This window comes from Mustela lutreola, chromosome X (genome assembly GCF_030435805.1).
Source record: "Mustela lutreola isolate mMusLut2 chromosome X, mMusLut2.pri, whole genome shotgun sequence".
Lineage (NCBI taxonomy): Eukaryota > Metazoa > Chordata > Mammalia > Carnivora > Mustelidae > Mustela > Mustela lutreola.
Genome location: NC_081308.1, coordinates 103,318,075 through 103,338,701, shown reverse-complemented (window position 1 = coordinate 103,338,701; position 20,627 = coordinate 103,318,075). Strand labels below are relative to the sequence as shown.

The window sequence follows — 20,627 nt, the reverse complement described above, 5'->3', positions numbered from 1 at the left end:
GAAGTTTGCTCTGACAAAGTAGTCTTCTGAGAAACCAGAGCATGGAGACTAAAAAGGAAAGATGCTCAGAAACGAAAAAACTTTTAGTTTGATCCTCCTGTGATTAAACCCCAAGAGTCAAAAAAAAAAAAAAAAAGTGGGAGGAAGAAGAAGAAAAAAGTTTTAAACTAATGGGCTGTCAATTGTCAGGTTTTCCACCCACATGGCTGTCCAGGATTCCTGTGGGAAAATCAGTGATACCGTCTAGAAAGAGGAAACCATACACCTCTTTTTAATTTCAATTTATTATTGTCAACAATTCCTCAATACAATAATAATGTTTTCTACATGAAGATTCTCAGCAAATAGATGCCTAAGAAAAGTTACTTTAAGGTAATGATTTCAGAGGGGTGAGAAATCATAACTCTAGCATGGACAAAACCACAAAGGCATTTGGAAGTAGTAATTCTCATTGACAATCAAGTAAAACCAAGTGCATTGCAACAGATGGTATACAAATCAAATCCCCATATGAAATGGTATGGGGGAAGATTTAGACTAATCCACCGGAAGTTTATTGAACTGTTAGAATCCCAGTTTAGTGATAATTTCCAGTTCTGTGTGATAAAGTTATTTTTACATGTCCCATCTGACAACCCAAACCATCCTAGTACTATTCAATACTGCTCGGAAACTGTGGATACAATGGATTCCACTGAATGAGAAATACTGTAGGACAAAAGATTCATAATTCCTTGTCTGTGTAATAGTCAACGTATTTAACAGGATAATGTATTATGTATATAGCACCAGTAGTTGAGTTCCTGTGAAATGTTAACTATTCTAACTCAAATTTGACATATGTTTCAAAATGTTTGGGGTATCATCCGTTGATTTTTAAAAAGATGGTACTTCCTGGTAAGCAGCAGCTCAGAGTAGAAAGAGCACTGGACCTGGAGTCAGATGCAATGCAGGTTTTCTCTAAACACTCTAGTATCCTTTCCAGATCTAATGTTCTATTATCTTTTCCTACTGAATTTTGAGAGCTTGATTGTTTGAGGAAATCTTGAAATGGTTTTAAAGTTACCGTCTTCAGGTATTTTGCTCTTTCTTTTGAAAGATTGGTTTTGGAAATGGAATTTGGTAAGGAAGGGTTTGGAGGAGACAGTTTCATTTTCTTTTTGTATTTTCCACAGATATGCTGTTGAGTATCTTTTATCTTGTTAATAGAGGTCGGCTCCCCTCTACTCTGTTGAGGAGAGTTGGGAAACGAGAAGGAGAATCCAAAGAGCAGCGGCAGAGGTTTCTGCCACAAGCTAAAGAGAAAAACACTATCTGAGAGACTAGATCCGTGGGGCGTGTTTACATAACTGGCTCGAGTTCCCGAGATTAAATAGCTTAGAATTTCTTAAGAGCGTTCACTTAAGCAAATGCTGTTTTTGTTCTCAGATTTCCTTCTCCCCAACCCCATTTGTGTTGACATCTCCACATCGGTGTCTGACCAATAGGAATCACAAGCTTTAAGTTGAGAACATCTTGCTCTCCAATCTTGCTTCTCTCTTGGATTCTCAGTCTCAATCAACAATGTCACCATCGCACTGGTTCTAGCCAAGTTCAAAACCTCAGAGGCATTCCTGACTCCTCCTTCTCCCTCAGTGCCCATTCCCCAGTCTTGCCCTCTCCAACCCCTCCACTCTAGCTGCCAAAGTGCTCTTTCCAAAGTGCAAATATGATCACAGAGCTTCCCTGCTTAAAATACGTGAAGGACTCCTTTTCACCTACTGGATTAAACTCGAAGTCCTCTTTCAGTACCTGTATACCCCTGTAGCCCAATCCCCTGCTACTCCCGGCCATTCCTCTGAGCCCCTTACACTCCAGCCACACGAACTGCTCCCAGTTACCCAAACACACGGTGGTCTTTTGTGATTATAATTTCGCATGTGAAATTTCCTCTGCTACTTTCTCAGCCTAAGTTAGGTACTTTTCCTCATGTTCCCATAGCATTTCCACATACTAGTCGTCGAACTCGTCACAACTTGTTCAGAGTTACTTCTTGGCTTGTTTGTCTTCACTACCAGATTGCCAGTTCCCCATTTTGGGAGGAGATTCAGACTCTGGATGCTTTTCTAGGTGGCACCGAAGCGTTCTTTGGACCCCGAGACACCATGCAATTGGCTAATGCTCACTTTTTCTCCTTGTGCCAGCCCTCCCCCTGGTGGAGGTGTTAAGAAGCTGTGGACCGGTCTAGTGGCCGGGAGAAGACAAAGCAGCCTGGCTGACCCACAACCTGGATAAACACCTGCCTCGCATCGTTTTCTGGGCACATGAAGCACCGGAAATGGGCCTTGGGTTTGGGGGAAGCCCGGTGGGAGCTTTCTGTCTTACTGTGTATCAGTTAGCGGACCGTGATTTCAATCCCTAGAGCTGTAGCTGGGGCTCACCATGCCCCTCCCGGATGGTCTCAAAGGACGTTTTATCACTGCCAAGCATAGGGCCCAAGAATAATTAGCGGGTGGAGATCTTCCTCGTTTTCTCCTTTGCCTGCAGCTGAGACAAACTTGTGTGCAGGAATGTCTGCCTTTGGATGATCACACCACAGATCAAGGGATCAAATGCCAATCCCATTCACATGGTAAGTATTCGCCCCAGTTGCTATGGACCTCCCCTCCCCCCAAAAGTCATAGGAAAGGTGTTCATTTGTATTCCAGAACGATATCCAGTTAGCACTGCTTTCTGTCCCAGTTGAAGATAACCTAGTCTTCAAATCAGTATTATTTAGTTGCCCATTTGAGACAGCCAGTTCCTCAAGCACTCTTGGATATAGAGTTCTCTAGGTATGATAGCCCTAGGTGTATGCTGAGTTGGTCTGATTGGTGATTCCCAGGGAAGGAACTTGCCAGGTAGGTTAAGAAAAAATTAAAAAAAAAAAAAAACAACCAGAAACAAACAAACAAAAAGCTTATCAGCCTGGTTGGGAGGAATCTCACCTCTAAAAACAACAAAATTTTACAAAACACGATGAATTTAAAATCGTTATAGAAATTCTCCTTCATGGCCCTTGTGAATTTTATCAGATACTATGTTTACACTATGGTGAGACCTCTAGCAGCACGAATGGGTTTTAGTTTTAAGTAGGGGGAAAGGAAATTAAAATCATCTATTTGTTATCAGGAGAGACTACCTTTAAAAAATCAATCCCACAATGTCATTTTATACATATGTCAAAGGCAAGGAAAGATGATCTGCTGTCTTAGGTGTCCGTCTGGCTGTGTCCTGAGCGAAGAAAAAGAATTCAGGTCCTACCAGGGGTTACATGAAATAAAATAGAAACAGAACTAGTGGGAGTGCCCCGCAAAGTTCTTAGGTTTCTATGTTCAGAGTAAAGATCACCCTACCCACAAAACGATCATTGATGATGTCATTTATGATGCCCTTGCCCTTCAGCTGGCACTGGACAGGCACCGCTTGGTTCTTCACCACATCTGTGAAGTGCATTGCCACCAGCGGGGAGGTGTAGTTAACCTGCAGGCAGAAGAACAATGACTTCTAAATGGGAGGGGCAGAGGCCGTGGGGGGTGGGTAACAGGATGCAAGGGAGCAAATACTCAGAGCAGAATGGGGTAACTCTCACCAGCGAACTGAGCAAATCCCAGTCACGAGTGGCTAAAGCAACTGACATGCTCTCTCTCTGCCCTGGTTCCGTGGGGGAAATGACACCTTTCTCCCCTAAGTCCCTGTCGGATGTCTGACTGTCCTCTGGGGAAAACCAGGTCTAACTCTGTGTGATAGGATTTTCTGGGTTATCAGACGACGAATGTAGCCAGAACTAGTGTCTTTAAAATGTCTATGCTCAAGGTGAAGCCCGGCCCTGTGACCCACCACCCCTGCCCCAAGGCTTCACCTGGAACAAACAGGCGGGTTTGATCATTTGGGTGTTGTGGAATGCAGTGACAGGGATCTTTCTGCTCCTGGCGCTGCCACTAATTAGCTCTCTGTGCTGGGCAAGTCACTTTCTCTCTCTGAACTTGAATTTCTCCATCTGTAAGCTGAAGGAGTTAGACCAGACCATATGTGAAATACCTTCAGATATGGAAAGGAGCGGTTTTAGTAGGAATTGGGAGAGGGAGTTCCTGGTCTTGGCCAGCCACTATTCACCCCACTGTTACTACATGCTGCTCCCTAATTCTCAGAGATTCTGGGCAGCCCTGCCTCTTTCTCTGAGCCCTTTTTGACAGCAAAGACTGAAAAGGATACAGGCTTACGTGAGTCAGTTTGCCATAGTAAGGGTAGTAGCGAAGGTCAAAAGAAGCCGACTCTGGGTAGTAATTGATGGATCGGATGTCATTTTCATCACCTCTCTGGAAGTAAAAGCAGGTATATGTGGGATGCTGGGTCCCCCAGGGAATTGAAGCCTGAGCTCGAGGGGCTTGTGCCCCTGGTAAATCATGATGTGACCCAGAAACAACTGTCCCAGGAAGACCCATGAAAGCAGAATGGGGCATAGTTTACCCCACACCTATAGCCAGAACATTTCCAGGGAGAGACTGTGCCTCGGTTTTCAGTTCAAAGAATACAGAATGGAAAGCCTGGACTGAGGCGACCGAACGTGCTCAATATAGTTCCATACTGGCTCCTAGGAGACCCAGATAGAAGGGTTCTAGGGGGTGGCCAGTAGTCGGTGCTGCTCTACCAAGAGGGTCTACCATGCCAGCCCCTCTCGGAAAAAAAAAAAAAAATAATCGTGGGCCTGGCAGCCAGTCTTGGACGCTGAGGCAGGCAGAAGTTAGAACATGCTGAGTAGATCCCACGCCATGACGCCTTGCACACCGGGGGCTCAGTTCCATGGGGCGGGAGACCCTGCGCGTTGGGATCTGCTGCCCAGGGACACGGCCTGCAGTGTGGCCCACCAAAACTCGTGTGTCTGACCATCTTCTCTGTAGTGCTTACTTACGGGAGGTGACCTCGGGAGGACAAGCAAGAGGGAGCCAGTGCTGGAAAGATGAAAGAAGTCAGTCTACCCTCATCATGTCACATCAGGTAGGGAACTGACCATTCTGCCTAGGCATTAGGCTTGCCCTGTTTAGCAGAGATCTGAGGACTAATGAGGGACAAACAGAGCTCACTACCAGCAAATCACTCACTGGGGTCATGTGATTCCTTCTGTCAACATAGTATGATCGTTCAGAGTATACTCTAAGCTCCCCTTAATTTATCCTCGTGATTACCTTGTCCTGCTTGATTTCCACAGTGGGTGTGGATTTTGATTATTATAGAATGTATAATGACTCTTACTGTTTCTTGTTTTCTTTTTAAAAGACAGTTCTCAGCAAGGTTCTGTGCAAGCAGAAAGACGAATGGCTCTAGGGAGCTGTAAATAGGACTCGAGCCAACTAACATGCTAGTTTAAGACCGAGTCGGTCTTTATGATTTACTTACATATTCTTCTAGAAAGCCATGCAGTTCACGTCTGTGAGTAGTCTGGGGAATCAGTGCCACTAGTTTGTCGTCACACCGCATGTGCGTGTGTGTATTTACACAGACTCGTGTCCATGTGAACAGAATGAATGTCCTTCCTACCTTGTTGGCGGGGCAAACCATGGCCTGACCTTTCATCACTCATCATCGTCAGTGTCCCCACTGCCCCTTTCATAGCAGCTGGAATACGTGAAGCCCCGACTTCAGAGATAGAGCCATAGTTATCTTGACGCCCCCAGCACCTAGCAAAGTACCCGGTAGAGCAAAAGTGACCAATAAATGCGTGCTGGGTAAATGCTACCTCTTGCGGCTTTCTGATCCACCACCATCGAGGCTGGAGTTTCGAGCTGTTTCTAGAACGGAGGATGGGGATTACCCGGCTTCAAGAACAGGAGCGAGACGGCTGGCCGGGGCTGGGGGCGCAGTGGATGCTGGGAAACTGGAGGGAGCTACTGCTTCCAGTTGGAGAAGCAAACCCAAGACCTAGGGCTTCTTCCTACAAAGGAGCTAATTGGTGGATGAGATAGGAGTTAATGGTCCCTCGAAGGACAGTTAATCAGCATATTAATGGACTTCTGTTTATACTCCCCTTGTAGTCATTTGTTATCCCAACACTCAGTGCCACTGGTCATTGCTGCAAAAAGTGAAATTCTGTTTGAAAAGCAGGGACTAATGACTCTAATAAAAGCTGTTTGTTTAGTTCAAAGAAACAAGTAATTAGAGCTAAAAGCAAAAGTGTAAACAGATTCCCAGTTAATGACAGGCGCACTGTCAGTCCTTGCTGTGGCCTTTAGCAGGGTCGTTCTTCAGCTTTCGCAGGTATAAACCAGCGTGGACACACACACCCGCACAACACACACAAACACACATGAATTGAATGCATTCTGGCAAGAGGGAGGCCAGAAGCTACCAAAGGGAGGCATAGTTAGGAAAAGCCTAGCCCTTTTCCTAACCTACAGCCAGTCATCCACGATGAAAACCTTAGGAGGGAAGAACCATCTTTTTGCATAAAACAGATGGGCTAGCAGTACTTATTCAAAAAGGCACTTTACCTGAACTTTGCAGGACACCTTCACAGGATCCCCAAGCTCAGGACGAAAGCCTACAATCTATCAAAAGAAAACCAGAATGTTGTTGTTGTTGTTTTTAAGCATCAAAAACCAAAATGGATTGAACAGTAAAAATGGGGCTTTTCTAAACCCCCCTTAAACCACCCCTTCCTTAGGCATAAACAACCCATTAGCCCTCTCAGGAATGTTACAAAAGCCAACAACTAGGGGGGCATGGGTGGTTCAGTGGGTTAAGCCTCTCCCTCTGGCTCAGGTCATGATCTCAGGGTCCTGGGATGGAGCCCCTCATCGGGCTCCCTGCTTAGTGGGGAGCCTGCTTCTGCCTCTCCCACTGCTGCTCCCCCTGCTTGTACTCTCTCTGTCAAATAAAAAATAATTTTTTTAAAGGCAAAAAATGCAAAAATATCTCCAGAGTTGTGCAGCTCAGCTTACCCCTTGTATTTGTGCCTGATGCTCATACAAAGGTAACTGCAGCAGGAGAACCCTGAAGATAGAAAGAACTTTCCGGTTTTAAGAGCCATGTGCCTGGTAAGGCTCTACCACACCTAGGGCATGGCAGGAGAGGAGGAAAGTGTATCTCTTATGATAGAAGAATTGTCCCTCCCCCATCGTGTCAGTCCCCTGTTCCAAACAGCTCAGGACCTCATTACTGACAGAGGGCATCAAAGGGCAGGTTAGGGGCAGGAGACAAGAGTGGAAATAGGAAGTAATCAGGGAGAAAAGGGGATTATTGTTTGATAGGTTTATCCAGTTGTTTGTATTACTGACGCTGTCAGTAAAAGTGGCCAGACTTGCAGTGTGCCGAGACAGAGCCCACGAGAAACAGAGGGGCCGGAGCCCCTACCCAGCTCCTCTACTTATTATCACAGGAGTATCAAGGGCCAATATACCCGGTTCATCTTTAGAAGGATGCAAGGCTGTCCAGTAGAGTAGCCAAAAGTAGGGTCTTCCAAGCCAGAGCAGTTCTTCAGGAAGGAGCGCTTAAACTGGCAGGCCTTCTTGTCTTCCTCCTCATCGCCATCTTGGATGAAGTACTGCCCCGGGGGACAATCTACATTCATCTCCTCTTGGAGACTGTCATTGTAACCTAAAGCACGTGTGGGGGCAGCAAAGGGGGGGCATGTTAGACAGGTGCTACAGGGGAGGGCCACATTTTCAGGAGCCTCCTCCCTAGTTTCCTTTCTGCAACTTGCTGGTGCTCCTCTGAGAGCCCACTCAGCCTGGCCTAGGCTGTGACCCAAGGACCCTTGGGCGTCGGTGCCCAAGATCCCCCGGCAGCATCTCTCCCGGAAGCCTTTCAGGCTCGTTCCCTTGGCCCACTTTGATGGCGTCTCCTTCCCTACGAACTTTGGAATATCTATATTTGGGTCATGTGTTGGTCACTGTATAGCTTCCATTTTCCATTATTTCTTTTCAGATACAAGAAAATGAAAAGTGTGTGTTGTGGGACAGGAGAGAGGGAGAGGAGGAAGAGAGGGAGGAAAAGGAGATAAACCAGCTTCTCATCCCTTACGGACAGAAGTTAGCACCACAGAATAGAACTTAGGTTGAAAGACAGAAACCAGTGACAAGCTGTAGGGTCCCCCCCGAGAAAGTGAGAGGGTGAGATCTTGTCTACCAAGACTCGAGGCACTCAGGGTTTGTGTCCCTTTACATCGGATGGAATGGAGCATGAGTCCAAGGCATACTTATCAAGGAGAAAGGGGCTGTCTGTGAGCTCACTCTTTGGACTACCAGATGCCACGGACTGGGCTTTGAAAACGACTGCATTATTTCCAGTTTGGCTTTAAATGACGGAGTCCAGTTTGTCTTGTTAGGTCTAGTCCCCATGCACTCATGTTCCCAGTAGCTCAGTTTTTCAGAGGAGACTGTGCACCTATGATCTGCTGGTGGTAAAACTCCAAATGTACTGCTGGGTTGTAATCTGGACAGGTTGTCACTCGGGTTTAGTATTGTTAAGGAGCAACTGGAAATTTTAAATCTATTCCAATTACCGTTAAGCCTTTATTTTTCCTTTGACAAAGCTACATTCGATTCAAGGTTTCTTTTTAATCTTTTTTTTTTTTTTTTGTTTTTTGTTTTAGAACAAGAACTATGTTCAAATGTTAAGTTTCTAAATAGAAGCTCTAATCACGTGCTCATTGTTTCTCTTGAGGTAGTTCCATTAAAAATAATGTGACATGGGCATGACCCTTATTGCAAAATCGCAGTCCTCGTGGGAATGAAATTGATACTCTGAGATGTCTATTTCAGAGATGTGTTCCTTTTAAATAGGGCATGTTATCTACACTTAGGAACTAAAAACCCGATGCTTTCCCTAATGTTCACCATCTCTGTCATCAGGTCAGAATTGGTATTTCTCTATCTACTAGCTTTTCAGGGGATTTCCTCAGCAGAGAGTCTGACAACACACTTGCAACAGCTCACAAACAGTTTGAAAGAAGAGAAGATATTGTGCTGGCCATTGATGCCCAAAATGTTTTGGGTTTTGTTTGTTTTGAGTTCGAAAAACTACGTGGACCCAGAAAGGACCCAGCCTCCATCATTTTACAGATGAGGAATCTGAAACTCAGCCTTCCCGAAAATGATACTGAGCATGACTGATACAGAGCTGAGATTCTAACACCAGGTCATATGGCAGCAGCAAAGAATTACGAGAAGTAGTATTTCTCAAGCTTTAAAGTTTATACAGATCACCTGCGGATCTTGTTCAAGTGCCGATCCTGATTCCACAGGTCTGGGGTGGGACCAGAGAGCCCGCCCTTCTAACAAACTCCCAGGGGATGCTGATGCTGCGGGTCCTGGATCACACTTCCCGTGGCCAGTGTGTCACAACCATGGATGTGGGTTTAAACACTGATTCGGCTGCTGGGAGACTTCTATCACATTACTTCCCCTTTCTGAGCCTCAGTTGCCCCATTTGGAGAATGGAGATGTTAGATTCTTTATGTAGCCCCAACATGGGGCTTGAACTCACAATCCTAAGATCAAGACCGGACCAGAGATCAGGGGTTGGACACTTGGCCGATGACTAAGCCATGCAGGTGCCCCGTCAGTCGCTTCTATGGAGGGTTAAAGTTAAATGAGAAGTAACACTTTCAGTCACATAAAATATTGTTCTCGTTCAGTGCATATTCTACTGCTCTCCACCTCTCCATTTCAGCCAGGCAGGGACAACCAAAGCAATCAAACTGGCTTTTTTTCCGCAAATAATTTATGCAACCCACTGGGGCTTTAGAACCTTCATGCTCTGTGTCGGACCTTAACCAAAGAGCTACCTCCGTTTTGAGTCCATGGAAGGGCTTCTCAAAAAGCCACTTGTCGGTCCCTGGAAGTGTATCCGATGACACTATAGAGATGGGCGTCTTGCAAACATTTGCTATCAAAATGTTGGCGTGACTGTCACCCAGAGATTCTTCCTCTAACTCCCTGCTGGGATGTTAATTAAATCAAGACCCTTGCCCTCTTCCTTCAAGATGGCCTATCTCCAAGAAAGGAATTCTCTTACCTTGAGAAAGTATAGGAGGCAGGACTCTTCCCATTCTGGAGAATACTCTTCTTTTCTCACCACTACCCACCCCCTGGAATGATCTTTTATAAATGGTCATTATTGAGCCATCTGGATGTGCTCAGGACATAACTAGGTGCCCTAGAATGTTTAAGAAAAGAAAACAAGTTCTCTGCCTCAATGAACTTAACATCTTGCTGGAGACTTGCCTTCTATGCTTTCAAGACAACATACAATCACAAACCAGAACAGTCTTGATTGTACATATGGCTGCTGAGGGGGATGCAAGGTAAGGAGAGACCGGGATGGGCTGGGGTTAGTAAGAGTGGGACTTCCAGTGAATTGTGAATTTTGAATCCCCCACCCCCACCCCACCGCTTCTCCACAGAGATTGCGCCCATTCAGAGGAACTTACTTACCCTGGAGAAAGCCATTTAGGCTAATGACATAATGCTGCCAAGTGTCAGGTTCAGAAACGTTGAAGTTGAAGTTAAGGCTATGGGCGAAGGGTCTAATCATAACTCCTGGCAACAAAAACAGGTCTTGGATATATTAACCCGTTCTTGGGGATAAGTTTTTTGTATTGATTCCCATGAAACCATTACCCCCCTCCCAGGCAATCAAAATAAAAAGGACCATAATTTGCCAAGTACCATTTTACTTTTACTCTTAATAATTGAATCCCCAAGTCATTACCGGGAAGAGCCAAAGTTAATTGAGGCTGAACATGCTGTACAAGCAGATTTCTGTCCAGCGAGTTCGGACAGCAAAGGGCATCTGGGCACTCACCAGGAGGCTTCACCCTCTCGGTGAAGGTCGGCATGTAAGGACTGATGGTCAGAAATAGCGTGTACATGCAGAGAGTGACCACAGCAGCCAGGGAGGCATAGAAGAAGAAGTAAATGACTAAAATCAGGCCTGCAGAAGGATCAGAGATGAGAGTGGTCAGTGCTTGCCAACAAGCCCTCCTGCCTCCTTGCTTGAACACATGAGCCAGAACCAACCCAGCAGGTGCGACGTTTCTTATTTATCTGTTTATTTTTTCCACCTTCCCCAGATTGAGTATGTCCTTGCTTATTCAGATCTCACCAATCTGGAATTCGTGAGAATTGTGTCGGAGGTCTGATCACCGTGTACCTTTACAGCATCTCCGACGGAAGGGCTTGTTGAGCCGATGAGGGCCATGAGCAAGATTACGGGGGAGTGGAGTTGAAAGTACAGCAGAGGGCAAATTGCTTGGGAGTCCTCATTAAAGCAGGTGCCCTGAAGAGTCCTAGCAGCTTGGCTCCAGTGATTATATGTATTTGCAAGTGATGAAAACAGCATTTCTTTTCACATAGCCTATAATTCAAACTTTTGATTAATTTCTGCCGGACTTGCTTCTACTCTAATCAAGGCAAAGTGAGGCCTCACCCTACTTATTTCCAATCTTATTCATCTTCAGCAAAAGTTTAAGTGGCTCTGCTTTTCCAAAAGAACACGTGACGAGGAAGGAAGGGGGAAGAGCGTGTGCTTCATTCACATCAGCACTTGCTCTACCCGTGAGCTAGGGCAAGTTCCAAAATCTCTCCGTGCCCCTAATTCCTCACAGGGAGAATGGAAACAAGTTTAGCTGCTCACCTCATATACTGATCTACAGCCCTAAAAATATCTAAAACTCCACTTCTCCTCGAGTCCTGCTGGCCTCTCTGGGCATCAATTTCCTCATCTGTCCTGGGAGGTCAATGATAGGACTTCCTTCTTGGCGTGGGACGATACATTTAAATAGCAGCGCCCAGAGCCTGGCAGATACCAAGTGCTCTTTACAAACATGGTTGGTCCCCACCATCGTCATTATTCATATGTGTGTTGCTGTGGGACCAGAAACACGGCCGTGTGAGTCCCTCATCCACTGGCTATTTTGGGATTAGGTTTGCCCCAGGATGAGGCAGCACCGAGCGAGGTGAATGAGCACGAGATGGCTGCTGAGAAGTTCTTTTCAAGTCCTCCTTGGGGCCTTCTCAGGCAACAGTGTCTGGCTCTGCTCACAGCAGCGACATGATGTCAGAACGACAGATTGGAACTGACTCACAAACCAGAAACCGGAACAAACCGCATAACTCTGCTGTACCCAAAACTGAATCCAAATATTAATTTTTAAATTGAACCATGAACCAAATAAAATGAGCCAGAAAGGGGTGGGGTGGGTAGGAGCAGAGGAAGGGGGAAGAAAGCTCCGCAGGCATCCCACTGGAAATGGAACCTTGATGTTTTCTAAGGTAAACTGAGGCAGGACTGGAGCCGGAACACAGCAATTCGGCTGGAAGCCCTGGAGAAGGAACAGCAGCACCCGTGCACCGGTGGTACTTGGTGCCTCCTCCCGCTTTCCTCTACCCGCACCCCCAGCCCCGGAAAGGGAGCCATGGCCGGAGCCATCCTGGCGGACGAGAAGACTCAGTCTCATGGATGAAAGGAAAGCAATGGATATAGGTACGCTCCCTTGGAGATGCCTTCCGCCCTGCCTAGGATGTGTGGCTAGGAAATGCAGAGGGGGGAACGGCACTAGTGGTGAGTCCCTTGAGCCTCACCCCTTAGCCCTGAAGTCTGTGATGGGCTAACACAGCTGCCCACCCCCCATCCCCACCAAGGAAGACCAAGCTCCATACCTACATCAGAACCCTTTGATCCCTCCAGCTTTTTCTCCCTTGGATGTCCAGGTTTTCCCTGCGCTACTCCTCTAGGTAGTGCAGGTGTCTCTTCTGATTGCCTTACCCAAGCCTGGCTAGACCTGGGTATCTTGGATAGACATGGGTAAGGACCCATGATCTAGATTCTTTATTCCTCCCACCAGAACATCCCATCAGGTCCTGAGACCGTACCCGTCAGGGCCTTGCTCATCACTATACTTCGTGAGGAGAATGTGGTGTTCCAGCAAGAGGGTGAACCCCAGTGTTCGTCTGACCTGGGCTTGAATCCCAGTGCTGCCGCTTCATAACTGTGTGACTTTAGATAAGTTACTTACCCTCTCTAAGCCTCAGTTTCTGCATCTGTAAAATGGGGATAATAATATTACTACCTCATATGGTTTTTGTCAGTATCCAATAAAATAACAGATAGTTCCTAAAAATAGAAGTTGCCCCGCTACCAAAGGAAAGACCCAGACTATAACCATAGGCTGGGCGAATATGTGCAGGCTGAGACAGGGTTAGTAACTGCTCAAGTGGGCACCTAGTTTTCAAGCAAGAGGGCAGCAAAACATGTGCTTGGTGGCCTAGGCATTACCATCACCATGTGCCACCTGCCCAGGCAAAGCCCAACAGCAGAAGCCTGAGTTGCTGGACTCTCTTCACACCTGCCATCAAAGGCCCAGATACAGCCTACCATGGGGTGTCCCCACTGCCGTGTCTTCCCTGGGCACCTGAACATTTCTCCCCCATCACTCTTTTTGGCCCATGGATTATTCTCCATGGGACCAACTTGCCTCAGCAACTCGGGTAAAGTTCCAGGGACCGGCCGTTTAGGGGTTAAAGTACAGCTCCCTCTCCCAGAAGCGCACTTGCATTTCACAAGGCCTGTGTTCCCAGTCTTCTTTAGGCAAGGGAGAAACAGCTGTGCCCCCTTTGGAGCCCCAGTGAGCGTCCGCATTTGTCTGCAGCTTCCAGAACGTTGGAATGTTCCTTGAATGGTACATTTGTTCCAGTTGAGGGTTTGAGGGATCGGCAGGGGTGGGGCTGGGAACTAAGGAAGGGTGAAGGGAGGTGGGCGTTGCTTAGAGCCCCACACCTGCTATTCCTAATTCCAGGAAGGAGGCCTGGCCCTTTCACCCTGACGGAGCTGAATTAGAAACCTAAACTGGGGGGTGGGGGTGGGGGGAGAAAATTCTCAGCCAAAAGGGCCTTTAGCAGGCATGATGGTCAACTTCAGCAACCGAGACCTCGGACACTGGGGGACTCTGATTTCACCCGTCCAGTCATCTATTTTGTTCTGCTGTGGGTTAACTGAGTGCCAAGCCAGCAGCTGCTCTTTTTCTGGGCCGTGTGGAGAGTGTGGCAAGTGTGAATTTTATCACAGGCTAAATCTCTTAAGGAGAAGGCTCAGCGTGAATAGTTCAAGAGGTGAGTAGGACCCTGAGAGAGGGGTGCTGGAGAGGTTGTGAAGCCGAAACGCTGGCTAAGGAGTGCCCTTCTGCCATCGATCGAGCACGATGCGGCCTTGGCCGTAATCACCAGAAATGACCTCTTTAAACAGAATTTCTCTGTGTGCCCCCCTGAGAGCCTGAAACACCCGCAAGCCGGGAACAAGGGCGCGCCTCCTGGCTTTCCTTTTCTGACATTCCCGGGGGAACCGATGGGATTTTATCAACCCGCCGCCAAATTAGCAGGGACTGCGGTCCCACAGCCCTGCAGCAGTCTCCTGCATAGTACCTTTGAACCTTGAACAGTGTGGGACTGAGGGGCACCGACCCCCGTGCGGTCAGAAATCTATCTAACTCTTGACTCCCCCAACGTAACTCCCAGCAGCCTACCATTGACCAGAAGTCTTACCCGTGACAGGAAGTGTCAATTCACGCGTGTTTGGTACATTCCATGTGGGATGTACTGTCTGCTTACCATAAAGTAAGCCACAGAAGAGGCGGCCTTGTGCGAGAGGAGATACATTTAGAGCACTACGCTGTGTTTGTGGGGAAAACACTGCGCAGCAGTGCGCTTCAAACCTGTGTTGTTCAAGAGGCAACTGTGCTTTCAAGTTTACAACTGAAGCATCCAAAATGAGCCTCAGGCTGATCCTGTGGGAGAGACAAGGTAGGGATTGTTTCCCTCATTTGGCAGGTGAGGAAAACCAAGGCTCAGAGAGGGTAAAGGATGAGCCCGAGGTCACACAGATAGAAAGCGATGGGGCTGGGACTTAAACAAACAAAATCTGGGCTTTTCCCACTCATTCTTACTGACCCTTTGCATCGCAAATGAAGTTGAGCCCAGCGGCTTTCAGCTCCACCATCCAATGTGTTTACCTACTTGGTTTCTTCCGATGGGATCTGCCCCCAGTGCAGGCATTTCCCTAGGCATCGAGCCCTTCACATGAGATCTGAGAGAAGTGTGCAGACAAGCCCATCCAATGTATGGTAAAGGGGTCCTGGACACCAAGCCAAAAGCAAAGGACACCGACTGGGGCATTGGGACAACTGGGACTTACTCCAACTCTGACCTGTTCGGGCCAGAGACATCCTTTTCTCCGGATCCCACAGGTATTCGTTCACGATCTGCCATCTCTGCCACCAGGCATTGCCTGCTGGCTGACCCTGACCCTTTTCCTCCGCCTTCGCCTCCTCTTCCTCCTCCTCCTCTTCTTCCTCCTCCTCCTCCTCCTCTTCCTCCTCCTCCTCCTCCAGATCGGGTACCACCGTCACCCGAGCTTCTTCTTCAGCTTCTTCCTCTTCATCTGCTAAGTAGTTCTGGTTCACTTCATCCTGATCGTCCTGGAAGGGTGACAAAACACAGTCCCCTTTTTGAAAAAAAAAAAAAATTCCCCAGGGCGCATCCCACCAGCCAAGAGGGAAAGAAAAGGAAGCTGTCCAGAAAATATAAAGGGGACACTAAATCCCCCCGCAGTGAATCGTTCCACCACACACCCGTGGTTACGAGAAGCACATGTTCCCTCTCTCTGCTCTTTTGGAGGAAATATCCTTTCTTTGACCCATTTTGACCCAATATTCTTTCCACAGAGGTGTAAGTTCTAGTCTCAGCTGCAGGCCCTTGGGTTCTTCCCCTCAGGGCTCTGCTTCTGTCTCTCCTCTGTCCTGGGCCCTTGGCCTCACTTTGTCTGGCCTGTCAGGGCGGAGCTGAGCTGGACACCAAGGACAGAGTCATTTTAGACACTTGAGTCCACCACGGCAAATTCTAAGGCCAGGTCAGCTTTATTGTCGGTCCCACACGCTGGTGGGTGCTCAACTTGACCATCCCGCATTGCACCTGAAAGTAGCCTCTGACAGACAGCAGGACGAGGCCAGCGGCTGGACCCCTCCTCAAAACTTAGACTCCCACCCGAGCAAAAACAAAACACAGGAGTCTGTTTGCTGCTTCTCTGACTGCTGCGTGAGCTGGCACCTCTTCCTGCCTTCAGCTGGTCGAACAGACTCCCTGAGGTCTGGAACCTCAACTGCTACTTCCCTCGACTCCCCGCTCCCCACCCAACCCCATACCCTAGGCGAGAATCTGGGCACGTCGTGAGTGCTCAGCACATATCTGTTGATTGACTGATTGCAGTTATTGAGATCCGAAACTGTAATCTTCTCTGAGTGATTCTAAGAAAATTAAACCAAAAAAAGAGAAACCCAGACTTCACCGACAGGATTTCGAATGCCTCTCGGCCACAGGCAGGAGAGTTGGATCTTTGCTCTTTGGGGGTCTGCCAAGGCTCCCTGCAGCGGCAGAAAATGAGGCCACCCTCCCTTCTCTCTGCTGTCCAAATCTGAAGGGTGGCGGGGCCTGTGCACCTGTTGGGGTTGGATGTGTCAAATGATAGAGACCAGGGGCTCCGTGCTGCCCCCTCCCTGCCTGATTCCTCAAAGGCCATTTAGAGGACACTCAGCTAAAAATGCTGCCATTAGTGGGGGGCGGGGGGGGCGGGGGCTCAGAAAATTGGATTGTTCAGAATCAGTAAAAATGACCCAGAATGACAAGACTCTGCTCTCAGCGTTCAGTCTGCCCCGTGCCATCCGGCTGCGGATCAGAAGCAATCCTGAACGGCTCTCAAGTCTATTCCAATATAGAACTTTCTATCACACACCACATTAGAACTGACAGGGACCCTGAAGATTCCCTTGTCCATCGAAGGCCCAGAGAGGGGGCAGGACGCAGCTGCAGCCACACAGAGAGTTCGTGATCAAGTCAACAGAACCTGTGTTTCCCGTTACCCGGGGCAGTGACGTTTCTCCCCTGACACCCTGAGCTCAAGCACCTAGACGTCGCTAACAGATTGGGGCCACCACTGGTAGGGGGGTGGTCAGAGTCCGTGTTCCCAAGGGATTGTAGGTGCTCATAATCAAGGATTTCTGACTCTGATGCGGACTCATGGTGCAAGGCTCAGGAGGAGAGCCTCCATCCGCTCAGTGTTGAATGGACTAATAAATGCTCTTAAATCTCTTTCCCTCGTGTGCAGACGTGTGTACGCATTTGACCTCCCCAACTACATTCTGAGCACTCAAGGGGCAGAGTGGGTATTTTTTCCAACTCCTTGGTGTCCCTCCACCCATGTGGGGCCCACGGCTCGGGAGCCAGTGGGGACTGAACGAGTGCCAGTGATAACTACTGGGCTTAAAACCTGAGCCAGACTCTGGGAAAATTGCTCTCCCAGAGCTCATCGTCTTAACCCCAGCAGCCTTGTGGACTGTGCTGTGTAGTCCTCATGGCCTGGGAAGAATCCACCGCAACCGGGAATCTCAGAGAATTTAGGTGGAACGATTCACTGCGGGGGGATTTAGTGTCCCCTTTATATTTTCTGGACAGCTTCCTTTTCTTTCCCTCTTGTGCGAGGGCCTGCTGTCCACCTCTGCTCCACGGAGCAGACAGCTGGCCTGGGCCTCCGCCTGATCTTATTTGTAGATATGAGCTTTCATGATAATCCCATTAAAGATGGCTTGTCATTAAAGCTTTACCCTCCCGGGAAGAATTAACCTTCTCTGAGCTAATTTCCCCACGGCTCTCACACTGCCTGAGTTTCAGGAACCTCAAATATTCTTTTTGCTCTCCTCTGCTTCCCCTGTGTTAGGAGAACCTCCCATTATGCAAGGGAGGCACTTTGGGGCAACTAACTATTTAACAGAATCCTGTCAGGACTCTGGGAGTGAGAGGGTCTGTGTTTGCCCGCTGCCTGAAGTGGCCGTGCCCTCCTGTGGCAGCATGTGTGAACGTGCTGGACTATAGTAGTGGGTGTGTGCTCGGGCCATCGTGTTGCCCTAAAAGGGGAGAGTCTGAAGGGCAGAGAGTAGCTCCATTTTGAGCACTCTAAATATATAAACATATAAACAAACAGTATGACCCAAAGGAAAAATTTGTGCCCTGCATTGAGTAACACCCTGTAAACATTTGAATAGTTGGTTAACTTCAAAGAGAAATTGGCATACGATTACTGCATTAAATAGTTTCTTTTTAGATTTGATCAAGTAGTCCCTCTACAGGGCAAGATCCCCCGGTGCATTTAAAAATCAAGCATTTCCTATAAAGAGCAGACCCTCGGATGCGCTTGACAACTAATCGAACGGATACATAACGCTTTAGCAACAGTACGTAGAGAAGAAGCCAAGGAAGGAAGTGTTGTAGGTGCCCTACAGGCTCTGGCTGCTCCGAAAGCTGGGAGGGACTCTGGAAATGGGAAAAGAAAGATTCTACGTGGTGTGGCTGAGAAGGGAAGCCCTCTGTAGGCTGATACGGGGTTGGAGGGGTTCATGTTTTCCTCTGTTGACTCCTTGGTTATATAAGCAGCCATTTCCAAAGAAAAGTGGATTTAAGCTTTGTTTCCTCCCGGGGCTCAGATCACAGACTACACTCTGGTGGAGATTTCAGACTACACTCCCCACAACCCCCCCCCCCCCAGAAAAAAAGTACTGTGTGTGGCATATATTAACAATTTCGAGCAAAGTAAATGCAAGGATACAGTGGGTTCAGAGACCTCTGTGGTGCATCCTGGAGATAAACAGCGACAGCAGAGATTCGTGTGTGTGCCTGTGTGTGAGTGTGTGTGCCCGAGTGTGTGCCAGTGTGTGTGTGTGTGTGCTGGGCAGGGTGGGGTGGCAGGCGGGCTGGCGGCAGGTGGGGGAGAGACAGAGGACTAGGGAGTCGCCTACCGCATGTCTAATAGAGCCGGAGATTAAAAGTGAGGAAACTTGCAAGTCACTCCGGTGCTTGGAGCCCCAGCAGCCTCCTTTACATAATGAGGGGTTCTGGAGAGATGATGTCTAAGATTACTCCCAGCTTCTATCTACGGTTCTCTGATTTTAGCAAGAGAGTTTGGAATTTCTGCTTTAGAAAAATAGCAGCTGGGTTCCTAAGACTCTCCCACCCCAGGGGACTGAGGCAGCTGGGTGGGCAGTGTGTTTCGCTTCCTCTTCCCCTTCCTCTCTCTCCTGGCTAAAATTTCCTGCTAACGGACCAAAACCTCTACTCCCAGACTCCAAAAGCTCTATTTGTTTAAATTCCAGACGGCCCCCCCAATTTTAGAAGGTCCCTATTCTTTGGCATCTTCCCCTCCCCTTGTCTTTTGTTCCCCCAGGAAGAGGGACTTCCGCCTTCAGTGCAGCAGTTTAGGGCACAATGGGGTGCCAGGAGTCACTGCTCCATCTTGAAGTTATAGGCTTCCTTAAACCTCGCTGTTCCTGCCCATGCTGAGGAGAAGCAGCCGAAAGCCAAGATCTACGCAACCCCCAGCCCACCCCCCTCAAAAGGGATGGCAAAGCATTCTGCTCCCCGGGACTCACAAGTCTGGAGCGGTAACCGTACGGAGAGGCCGGAGCCCTTCTGGACCGGAGCTGCCTTCTCATGGCTGTTCCGTGGGCAAAGACGAGGCAGAGGCAGGCAAGGGGGTGAGAGTTCTGGAGTTTCCACTGGTACAGGAGACACTGGTTGCTGGGGACACTTGGCGCCTAGTTAAAAGTGAACCCTCCTGGCATGAGCCCTTCCCCAAAATAATCTAACATGCCCCTCTCTCATTGGTTGGCCCATTCCCTGAATCAAAGGAAAGCCCTTATGGAAAAGCAAGCTCATCATCACAGGGAGGGGGGAGATATTCTGGGTCACGAGGAGGAGCGACTCACCGCCCCCCTCACCTCACGCCTCTACCCGCCCTCTGCTCTTCTCTAGCACCCGAGCTACTATGGGCCCAATGGAAACCTTAAGTCGTGTTCTTCTCAATCGAGAGCTGAGTAGCAGCGTGTGCAGGAGGTGGGGCGTGGGTGGGAGCTAGGATAACTTTTCTTTTTTCATAAGACTGATCTCATGCAAAAGGATCTAGGGTGTCAGGAAAGATTCCCTTTGCTCTCCCCATCCCCCCCACACCAAGCCACCTACAATATTCCTTATTTGTGTCAACCCATGAGCCCCTTGACATGTGGATTATGCATTCTGATTTTAGAAGCCAGATTCCTGCTTTACCCTTCCCCTCCCCAGCAAGGGTCTTGGACATAAAGAAGCCTTTTTCTAGCCCGCATGTCACAATGGTCCCATCAGTTGCTGCCTCTCACGCACACAGCCCTTGGAATCCTGGCCACATTTCTGTAGTGGTTGAGATCTATATTTATCCCTTAGCATCAGGGCAGGGAACAGGCCAGAACTTTGCCGTGTCAGTTTCCCAGACATATATAACTCCTGAAGCCAATGTGGGAACCAACAAAAGAAAAATTAGTAGAAAGAACCAAAACACTGAATAGCGTTTTTGGTCTGTCCAGTCCACCCACCAGAGCCTGGGTGGCTAAAAGGTTTGGGTGGAATTTGTGATTCTTCCTTCAAAATCACCCCTGCCCCCCCCCCCCCTGCAACCGTTATACCCAGGTGGCTGAGAACGTTGCAGACAATGAGATTCTGGGCAGATACATGACCAAAAAAGCCAGCACTATAGCTTAGATA

General features: G+C 48.3%; 1 protein-coding gene across 2 annotated transcripts; it reads right to left on the bottom strand.

Annotated features, from left to right (window-relative positions):
- Nucleotides 1-276: 276 nt before the first annotated feature.
- On the bottom strand, nucleotides 277-19,820 carry ATP1B4 (ATPase Na+/K+ transporting family member beta 4). Of its 2 annotated transcripts, none has more exons than XM_059158332.1 (8): nucleotides 19,484-19,820; nucleotides 15,217-15,487; nucleotides 10,822-10,950; nucleotides 10,452-10,556; nucleotides 7,415-7,611; nucleotides 6,507-6,563; nucleotides 4,242-4,337; nucleotides 277-3,501 (listed from the first exon to the last, which is right to left on the bottom strand). In XM_059158332.1, exons 1-8 carry the CDS (start codon nucleotides 19,544-19,546, stop codon nucleotides 3,340-3,342), a joined length of 1,080 nt encoding a protein of 359 aa, XP_059014315.1. In that variant the 5' UTR covers nucleotides 19,547-19,820; the 3' UTR covers nucleotides 277-3,339. The 2 variants fall into 2 exon arrangements, with proteins under 2 accessions (XP_059014315.1, XP_059014314.1); XM_059158331.1 differs by having other exon boundaries at nucleotides 15,205-15,487; nucleotides 19,484-19,819.
- Between the last annotated feature and the right edge of the window lie 807 nt (nucleotides 19,821-20,627).

Coding starts and splice junctions, on each gene's coding strand:
- ATP1B4 (XM_059158331.1), bottom strand. CDS start 19,546: ATGAGAAGGCAGCTCCGGTCCAGAAGGGCTCCGGCCTCTCCGTACGGT. Junction 15,488..19,483: donor ACGGTTACCGCTCCAGACTT/GTGAGTCCCGGG, acceptor TCACCCTTCCAG/GACGATCAGGATGAAGTGAA. Junction 7,612..10,451: donor CCTAAATGGCTTTCTCCAGG/GTAAGTAAGTTC, acceptor CACGTGCTTTAG/GTTACAATGACAGTCTCCAA.